The sequence below is a fragment of the Rutidosis leptorrhynchoides genome, unplaced genomic scaffold, assembly GCF_046630445.1.
Source record: "Rutidosis leptorrhynchoides isolate AG116_Rl617_1_P2 unplaced genomic scaffold, CSIRO_AGI_Rlap_v1 contig178, whole genome shotgun sequence".
Taxonomy (NCBI): domain Eukaryota; kingdom Viridiplantae; phylum Streptophyta; class Magnoliopsida; order Asterales; family Asteraceae; genus Rutidosis; species Rutidosis leptorrhynchoides.
This window is the reverse complement of record NW_027266427.1, coordinates 54326-64528: the sequence shown is the minus strand read 5'-3', so window position 1 is coordinate 64528 and position 10203 is coordinate 54326. Positions and strand designations below refer to the sequence as shown.

Sequence of the window (10203 nt, the reverse complement as noted above, 5' to 3'; positions counted from 1 at the left end):
GTATATAGTTGTGGGTCGAAAACAATTTGGTCCTTTCTCAACCTTGATGTTGTGGTTAATGATCTGTCTGGCAATTTATTTGATTAGCTTAATAATATAATTGTAACTTTTTTTGGTGATATGCTCAATTTTTGTTGGCTGCATCGTGGATTTGCTCAAACTGTAATCGGGTTGTTTCTTATCGTGTTTCTGTGCGTCCTTGTGTGCATGTTTTGCAATTAAACAATGGCTTTCTACTTTGAGATCTTTGGAACCAGCTAACAACTCCAGCTTCGGTTACCAGTAATGCCATTGGGGTTGTTTCACGATGGATGCCAGGTGAAGGGGATGTAGTGAAGATTATTTAATTTTGACGTGTCTTTCATCTTTAGCTCGAATAGGAATAATTATGGATTGGTGGCGCCCAACTCTCTTGGTCAGGTGATGTTAGCTGAAATGGGATGACTTGGAGAGGTCGAGGATGCTTACCATGCTGAAATGTGCGGTGCAAGCAAAGCTTTGAACTTGGCGAGAAGGCTGACTAACCACAAGTTTGTAATTGAAGGAGATTGTCAACTCCTTGTACGTGAATTGCAGAAACATGGTCTGAGTACGTAATACTAGGTGCGGTTTGCTCATCAACTACACTAAGGCCACGACCCGCTATTTCTCTTTTATGCTTTTTAATTTTGTTAAACGTAGGAAATAAAGTCGTCAATTGTTCGACGCCTTCGTTTTTAAATGTTGATTCTATTGCCTACTCTTAACTCTCTTCAAGAAAAATTCAGCTTTTGGTTCACGAGGACCTCTCTTCATAATGAAATTGGTTTATTTAGCATAAAAAAGAAAATAAAACATCCATCCAATTCCTACTCTTTCAAATTTCATTTCCAACAGCTAAAAAAGAACACCAGGAAACATGTATTAATAAATGATTAATGGCATGAAGAACAGGTCCAGGAAAAATGATTCATCTAGTAGCTTTAAATAAATAAAACAATATGATGAACATAATTCTTTTTTCAGGTTTCCCTATTCAAGTTAATTTATAATTCTTTTTTCTTCAACTTGTAATGATGAACATATCTTATACATAGAATAGAGAGAATTTTCCAATTTTAAATCATTCGATTGCAAATTTTATTGTCAAATCAACATCCGATACATAGCGTTTTATTAACGAATAGTAATTTGACATATATATTTTAGAATTTTGAGTTTAATTAGGTTTCAAGTTATAATTTTAAGTCAATGATATTATTTTTTTTCCTAATCTAATTAGGAAATCAAAATAGAAAAATAACATAATGATTCCTAATAAAATTCTACTGATTACTTTTTCCTAATATAATAATTTTATTCCTAATCAATTTTCTATCTATTATTTAAAAAATTATCCCTAATAAAATTCATATATTCGTTTCTCATATTTCTAATTAAAACGGACACATCTTTTTTTTCCTATTCAAACCGGCATATTATTTTAAAAATTATTCCTAAATCAGATTACAGTATATATTAATTTTTTCAAATTTTTTTATTAAACTATTATTCGTAATAAAAATCCGTTGTATTTTTTTTCCTATTCCTAACTAAAATGGGGATATCTTATTTTTCAAACAATAGGAATAATTAAATTGATTAGATGCAAATATAAATTTTATTATGAAACAAAATCTTGGTATGTGACTTTTACTTTTTGCTATGTTTATTATTTTTGAATTTTTTTTTTAATTCTAATAGGATTGTAGATTTGGAAATAAAATTAAAATAATTATAATTGATATAAAATTAAAATATTTTTTTTTATGATATTTGACATATATTTAATAATGTTTAATACAAATAATTATTATATAATTTTTTATGATATATTTAAATTATTAATTTTTAATAATATGGATTTTCCGTCCAACGAACGGGACCACTGACTTATATATATATTGCAATTCTAAATTCTGATTCCCGCACACTTTGACATAAAATAGCTTAAGTCCTAATCTTAACATCAAAATAATAACTGGAATTCACCCAAATAGTTGTCAGATTAACAATTACGGTAAAAATGATTTCTTCCGTCTCTCAATACATCCTCGACTATCTTCTCCCAACAAGATGAAAAAAAAATTAACAATTTTAATTTAAATTAAATATGAAAATCTCTTGAGACAAAATGAATAGTCTTATTAAGACAGAGAGAGTAGTACATTAGTATTTCACTATTTTCACTTAAATACACAAAACGGTATTGAATTAATTGAAATTAACACAATTGAGCTCATCTAGATAAATCAATACAAAATTACTTGAAATCAAATCATAGCAGAAAGAAATTTTCCCGGTTCGTTTCTATTTCTATACAATCAATCAAAAGCTCAATATCAGATAAAAAAACAATATATTTGCAGCATGAGATCAAATAATTAATTAACAGCTAACCTAATTAATTTAGTTTTTATGATTACGGCGATTAATTAGGATTAGATGGTACAACCACATGAAACGAAGAAACAACAAAGCATGGTAGCTAGAGCTAAAGACTCCAAAACAGTCACGACAGTCCATAGAGCATCGTCAACTACAGAGAAATCCAAAGACCTCAAGCTCTCCTGAAGATTCCATCCCGATCTCAGATAAGACAAGTCCACTTCAGGCCACCACCACCGGAAACTGATCGCCGGGATCGTAAACACCTCCGTCGTCCACCGGTTGAAACCTGACATGGACCACGTACTCCACCCATCCTGCTCCTGGCGGCTCATAATATAAAAAATAAAAACAGGGGAGTCTTTTTGCTTGTGTTATTTTTCTTTTCTTTTTCTTGGCTGTTTTATCTATAAAATTATTTGCTGTCTCTCTCTCTCTCTTTCTTTCTTATTCTGAAAATATAATTTCTGGAAAGATTGTTTGGTCATTTTGTTGTAGGACCATTTTTAATAAATTAAAATAGGGAGGAAAAATGGAAATTCATTATTAATATTGTTTAAATATTCAATAAACAAAATAAAGGCATCCACATGCTTCAACTTACAGCCCGAAACTAGAGTTGTTAATTAAATTATAGTAGTTGGCTACCTAGCTTGCATTCAAATATGTTTTATTATAGGGATTGACTTGTGTGACAAGTCTCTATGAATAAAATTTAGGACTTGACCTACATTTTTTGTAATAAACCAAGTAAATTTAAAATAAAAATAAAAATGGAAGGAAATAAGGTGCATGATATATACGCAATAAAATTTGGAATTTTATAATTCTATTCTAGGCTACCAGTAACATTAATGAATGTCATTTTCATTAATTTATCTAGATAAGCTACTTTTTGTCTTGGTGTAGATAAATTAATTAAGACAACGGAAGATGCATAACGAATTTCAAGCATACAAGGTTTGATTTTGAAACGTTGAATGTTTGGAAAACGTTAACATCCAATTCAGACTTGGCGATAAATAGAGAATCTTTCATTTTGCCCAATCCGATAAAACAAACGCATGCCTCTATCTTCTCACGTCTTCTATACCCAAATTAAATACAAGTATAAATACAATTTTTTATTTTAAATTAGATATTTTTTCCGTCTTTAAATAATTATCTTTAAATAATTATCTTTAAATAGTTAGCAGGAGGTCACACAACCATCACCCAATGAATAAACAACATATGATATTTATTAAAATCGAAACTTTTATGTCTAAAAACGTGTTTGGTTTGCGATTTTTTTAAAAAATATTTGTCCTCTAAAAATTCACTAATCCATCTTAAAGTATAAAATAATAAAGAAATATAATATAATATATTTTATTATCTTATAATAATATTTTTTTAAATTACTATTAAACATGTAATAAAATGAGAAATCAAATACGCCTTTTAACATAAAAATTGCAGATTTTAATAAATATCACATGTCTATTATTTATTGGATAATGATTGTGTGGCCTATTGCTAATGCACGAGACAAATTTTTTCCTTAATATATTTTTTTTATAATACACATAATTATTTTAAGATTACGTATTTCTTCCTGGAAAAAAAAAAGGAGGAAATATATGGGCAGCATTCAGTTGGCAAGAAAAGATGAAAACATTAGGAACCGATTGGACTTATTATTCCGGTCCAATAAATGAAACATTGGGCCGGCGTGAACCGATGAGCCCATTTTCGTAACTAAGTGAGAAAAGAGAGCCCTAACTAACTAGAATCTCACGTGAGTATAGAGGTCTCGGAAGTAGGGCGCGCCGCAATGAACTCACAAAATTAAAAACAAGGAAATACAAATTCTCTTATGATGACCGTCCGATTGACTGCCACGTCGTCTATTCGCGTGAACCCTCGTTTCAACGGTTAAGATCACAGTTGCAGAAGTAACCTGCTAGAGCGAGCGAACGGAGCAGCTAGGCTCTTCTCTGCTTCGTTTCTCTCTCCCAATCTCTTTTCTCTGCTTCAAAGCTTGTGATTAGTTTACTTGTTTTGTTCACGAGAAAGCATGACAATCATGGAGGAAGAAAGTGAATTCTTAGAGGAGAAGAAGGAAGTTCCTTTTGTTTTTGATGACAAGAGTGAGGTAGATGAAGAAGAAGACAACGACGAGGAAGACGACGGTGAAGACGACGACGAGGATGATGATGAAGAAGATGAGGACGACGAAGAGGCTCAGGTTGTACAGTCCGGCAGTGGTGGACCAGCTGTTCAGTCTGTGGACGACGACGACGAGGAAGACGAAGACGGCGGCGAAGAGGACGGAGAAGGGGGAGACGACGACGACGACGATGACGACGATGACGACGACGAAGAGGACGCTGAAGAGGAGGTAACGAATTTAACTAACTTCGATTTTATGCTTATTTCAGCTTAAAATTGTTTGGATCTGCTAATTTCATAGCTTAAGATTGCTTAATTAATTGTTCTTCATCGACTCCAAAGCTGTCTCATAGTCATACTGATTTGATTAATTGGCATAGATCTGTACATTAATGTCCAAGCAGATCCGAAAGAAGATTTTGAATTCGAATTCTACAATTTGATTTGGTCTGATTCCATATTATATTGTAAGAGATAGTGTAATGTAGTGTAATGTCTTATTGATTTAAGTTACTCCAAGTGTCTATATAAACTGACTGTTAGCCAAATGTGGAATTTTGACCGATTCCTTGTAATACTTCTTTTGACTTCACCAGGATCTTGTCATGAGTATGGAAATTGGAAAAGAAAAAAAGTTAGTTATGGTCGTTATCTGATCTGGCAATCTTTGTTTCCATGTGCAGGAGGATATGGGTACAGAGTACCTAGTCCACCCATTACCTCAGGCTGAGGATGAGGAGGATGCTAGTGATTTCGAGCCGGATGAGAACGGAGAAGACGAAGATGATGACGTGGAAGATGAGGATGATGATAAAGTTGAAGCCCCCTCTAAGAGGAAGAGATCCGACAAAGACGACTCTTCTGATGACGGCGATGATGATGACGGTGGAGAGGATGATGTTAGACCATCTAAACGATGATTCAAGGGTGAATTGAAGATTGCACTGTTCAATCTCTCTTCTTCCCTCTTTATCTTTGTAGCAAAAATGGGATTTATGGAATCGGGTGTTTAGTTTAGTTGGAGATGTATTACTCATTAGAAGGCAACTTGTTTTTATTTTTAAAGAGATGACTCCTTTTAGATTAATGTGTAGACATGATTAACATTTGATAATCTAAGTTTGAATATGCATTTCTTGTTTTATGTTGTGGGGTTCGATGTTTTATGTTTTAGTGTCTGTGTGAAGAATAAAGTTGAGTTGAGTGACCGACTCCACAATTTCAAGACATGGTTACCTTGAAAGAGTTTGGATCAAAATGAAGTTCGACAAAACATACTGTCCCTAATTGCATTATCGGAAATCGTTAAAGGACTTCTGTAGTATGTATAAACATTAAGAAAAATTAGTTGGTGTATATCAACATCTAATCTTATGACATACAAACAGAACAGATGCGCCAAACATGAAAAAAGAAAGAAAACAGATACGCCAAACTCATCTACCGAAGACACGTGGCGCCCATACAGATGCATGTTTAGCATTCGGCAGTGACTAGAAGCTGTCCGACCAGTCACACTACGATGAGTACAACCGCTCCAATGGCTTCTCTATCGTCAAAGGAATCTTGTCTAGAGGATAATTCTTGTGACGATATGTTTTAAATATAGTTTTCTCATTATAGCAAAGAAAAATTCCTCAGATGACAAAGCAAAATTTGTCACCTTGTTTCAGGAATGTAGTATCCGTTCCAAGCACAAAACTAGTCGATCAAACAATAAAAATTATATTCGTCTGCCCAAGTAAAAGAGAAAAACGATAACAACAACAAGAAGAAAAATAAAATTCTTGGGAAACAAACAACTCCCTCTCTCTCAACAAATAAGTCTTCAACCGAAACTGAATCCTCCTTGTGGAGGCTTAGACTGATCACTCCCAAAATTGAAATCTCCATTATTCCCGTCTTGAATATCGTGCTCTTCATCCTCTTCTTCAACCCAATACCTCTCCAGAATCTTAACCGCCTTTTCATAGATATCATTATTGTCATGACTCTGCAAGTTCTCAATTTTGTCCAATCCATCGCACTCGTCGATCATTTCCGTGAATACATTAGCAACCGTATTGCCTGCCTCCTTCTCGGCTTCACCAATCTTGAGTATATTCTCTAGACCTTCTAGGCACACCGTTACTATTCTTGGATCAGCACAGACTAGAAGATCACAAAGTGGCTTGATACATCCTTGGCTCACCATGAATCTGTACAAACCAAACCGAATCAAATATCTAACCTACTGAACTAAGCGGACCAATCGAATGGGTGCAATTATTAAAATGACTATATAGTACATAAACGAACCAACGGACAATCCTAATCATGGATTGTGAATGATTATAGTTCGGTAAGAGCGTTGAGATCAAACCAAAAACACCCTAGCTAGCATAGAGAAAAGAGATAAAATTAAATCCTACTTACTGAATCTGTTCTTTTGAGCCTCCAGATGTGGCATTGGAAAGTGCCCAAGCAGCTTCCTTCTTGATTTCGAATTCAGCATTTTGAAGCAGGCTTACAAGAGGTGCAATCAAATTCGCTTCAATAACAGCCTGTTGCAGAAAATAAATGAATAATGCTCGTTAGAAAAGCTCATTTGATGATATTCAAATGCATAGCGGAATCGTTTAAGTCGGAGTATGTCACCTCACCTGTATCTGACCTTTATTGCCAGCAGTGACATTCGAAATTGTCCAGCATGCTTCTTTCTTGATGCTATTTTTGTAGTTTTGTGTCAGGAGTTGAAACAGACAAGGGAGAGCTCGGCTCTCGATCACACACTGAAAACAAAGATTTGTGAATTAGCCTTAATCACAATAATAGTGAAAAGAACCCGCCACAGTTATCATTTAAACTGTGAAATGAGCTTACAAAAGCTAAAAAAAGAAGGATTATCTTCAAGCAAAAGCCTGACAAATTTGAAAGCCAAGTAAAAGGATCAAGAAGGTATTTTGCTAAGCAAGAAGACAAGGATAATATGCGAAGATAAATTTTGCATCAGGAGCAGTTTTAGAATTTGTAAATTTTCTTCTCTCTTAAACTCTAAAGATTAAGCCATTGTTGCAGTCAACAGTGACAAATACCTGGGTCTGAGCATCATCGCCTGTCACAATATTCCCAATGCTACGAAGGGCGGGTACAAGAACAGTTGGTGATGGATGACTGCGATAGTAGAGCTCAAATTAGTAATGATGACTAGAAAAAATGTCACTATTTCTAAGTATAGAAGAAAACTATGATTTCCCGCTGAATTGTTTCTGTTTTTAAAGGTGGGAAAGAAGGGGAATAGGAAGACATGAAAAAAGAATTGTGTTACAATCTTACAGGAGAAGCTCGATGAGACGAGGACAAACACCAGCTTCAATGACAGCCTGGATTTTGTCATTGGTGCCATCAGATAAATATGAGAGGGCCCAACAAGCATCAGTTAAAACTTCTTCATCAGCTGAATAAATGAGACGCTGGAGAGCTGGCAATGCTGGCTTCACCTGAAAAATAGAAAAGAAAAAAAAAATGATTGCACTCTTATTTCTAAATACATATATGCATATATACAAAAAAATAAAAAAAGAATGTTACCTGCTCAAAGGGCGCTGGAGGTTTTCCTCTACAAAAGTTCGATAAAGTCCAAGTAGCATTTCTTATCATGGAAAGTTTCGAGTGTTCATTCAACTGAGCGAGCAATGGCATAAGGGCACCATTACTAAGAACAAGATCCCGACAATTCGGAGAATCGCCAGCAACATTTCCCAGAGCCCATACAGCCTGTTCTCGAACATCCTCGCTGGCAGACCCGAGAAGCTGCACAAACTTAGGCACAGCCCCATGCTCGATAACAACTCGTGTATGCTCAGATGTCCCAGATGCAATATTAGTCAATGCCCATGCAGCCTCAAACTGGAGAAGAAAAGCGTAAAAAGGTCAAACCTTCATGTGTAACTATGGGACATAAATAAACAAACAGAATAACAGATAGCTCCAAAAGAACCAATGCGTACTTGCAATTGAGGCAGATCGTGCCTATCGAGAAACTCTACGAATCGAGGGACCACGCCGGCTTTGATCACCTCCTCGATTGGAGGAGACCTCTCTACTCAAATACACACCAATCCAAAACATAACTAACAAATTTGAGATGAACAAATTAAGATTTTATATCATGATTTATGATTCATCCACATACCTATAGATAGCAGTTTTCGAAATTGAGTGGTTGCTTCCAATTGCAATGTGGGATCTTCAGATTGCACTCCTTGTACCATCACAGGCAAACTTTCCAACTACCGTCAATAAATCACAAAGTTAAATTTCTCCTCGATCTACTACACAAATGCAAAAATTACTAATTCATTGATTACGGAAATCGGAATTTGCAAAAAGTAAATAGAATTTCGATTTAAATTTATTCAGTATACCACATGATCTAATTCTAAATTGAAGCGACCCAGATCAGCAGCAGCCAAATGCTATTACTTGAACGAACTTTCCCAGATCAATGATACAGTTAATCCAGGTCAAGACCCGAATTAACAGAAAATTAAAGAACCCATTTAGCTTAAACGAGAGAGCAGACCTTCTTTTCGATCAAGGCATTGGTAGATGAAGCATCATTTAAAGGCTGCGACTGAAGAAGTTGCAGACCTTCTCTTCTCTTCTTCAAAAGGCTGTCTTCTCTCTTGTTCTTCCTGATCTCCACCAAATTGTCCTCCCTCCGCCGCCGTGCCTCCTCCGCGTCCACCCCCGTCTTGTACCCTTTTTTCCTCACATCCGTTCGTGAACTGGGTCTCAGAGACATCTCTCTTTTTTCGTTTCTTTCTCGTTTGTTCAGTAAGTGTTCGACCAAAATCCTCAGTGTGTATTATATTATCACCACCATCACCAAAGAACAGTCACTTGCTTGCTTCTCTACTTTATGTGGGCGTGTTTTTCGGTTTTTTTTCAAGGAAAAGTGAGTTTGGTTTTGCTTGCGTCAAATGTGATGGAACAAAAAAGTTGCCCCTTCAACTCTTTGTATTTAGGCTAGTTGGTCCCTTACATCTAATCTAGATCAATTGAGTACCTGATTCGACAGCACTAGTCATGTCAACCTTTTTCCATTTACATGACTCATATTCCCCCCAAAGAAACACTAATTTTGGGGGTGTACTATCTACAGTTTAGGAACAGTGTTCCGTTCTGAGCCGTCCGATCTCTTCAACATGTAATTTGGACCATCAAATCGTTAGATGAACAGTCTAAAAACAGTGTATTAATCTCACCCGTCCGATCTGTTTCTTTGACTCATCTGGACCGTCCGTTTATGGATCTATCTGTCTTATTGTGTACTCATCCGCACACGATAAATTCTACGTACAGATAGAAATCGAGACTCTTCATTTTTCCTTCCGAATGCACTCCTCCCTTCAATTTCCGGACTCTTCAAACCGCAACAACGCCGATCCCGCCGATCTCTACAACACCGGCAACGTTTGGTCGTCCTTCTACGAGCCGTCGACCTCCACAACGTTGGCGACGCTTTCTCCATCTTTGTTGTGAGCCGTCGACCTCTACAGCGCCGGCCACGATATCCTCTATTCTCTTTCGGTCCGCCGACCTTTAGGTGCATAATAATTATATATATGATAGTGCAAAAGTGGAGATTCAGAGGAAAAA

The 10203-nt window shown here is 35.7% G+C and overlaps 2 protein-coding genes across 2 annotated transcripts; both read right to left on the bottom strand.

Annotated features, from left to right (window-relative positions):
- Positions 1–2459: 2459 nt before the first annotated feature.
- LOC139881629 (uncharacterized) lies at positions 2460–2741 on the bottom strand. Its single transcript, XM_071866074.1, has one exon. It carries the CDS (start codon positions 2739–2741, stop codon positions 2460–2462), a length of 282 nt encoding a protein of 93 aa, XP_071722175.1.
- A 3647-nt stretch (positions 2742–6388) lies between these two features.
- LOC139881624 (importin subunit alpha-4-like) lies at positions 6389–9346 on the bottom strand. The gene is made up of 9 exons (XM_071866070.1): positions 9125–9346; positions 8735–8831; positions 8550–8641; positions 8131–8448; positions 7876–8039; positions 7635–7713; positions 7203–7331; positions 6976–7103; positions 6389–6758 (listed from the first exon to the last, which is right to left on the bottom strand). The coding sequence occupies exons 1-9, from the start codon at positions 9344–9346 to the stop codon at positions 6389–6391; spliced, it is 1599 nt and encodes a 532-aa protein (XP_071722171.1).
- Positions 9347–10203: the final 857 nt, after the last annotated feature.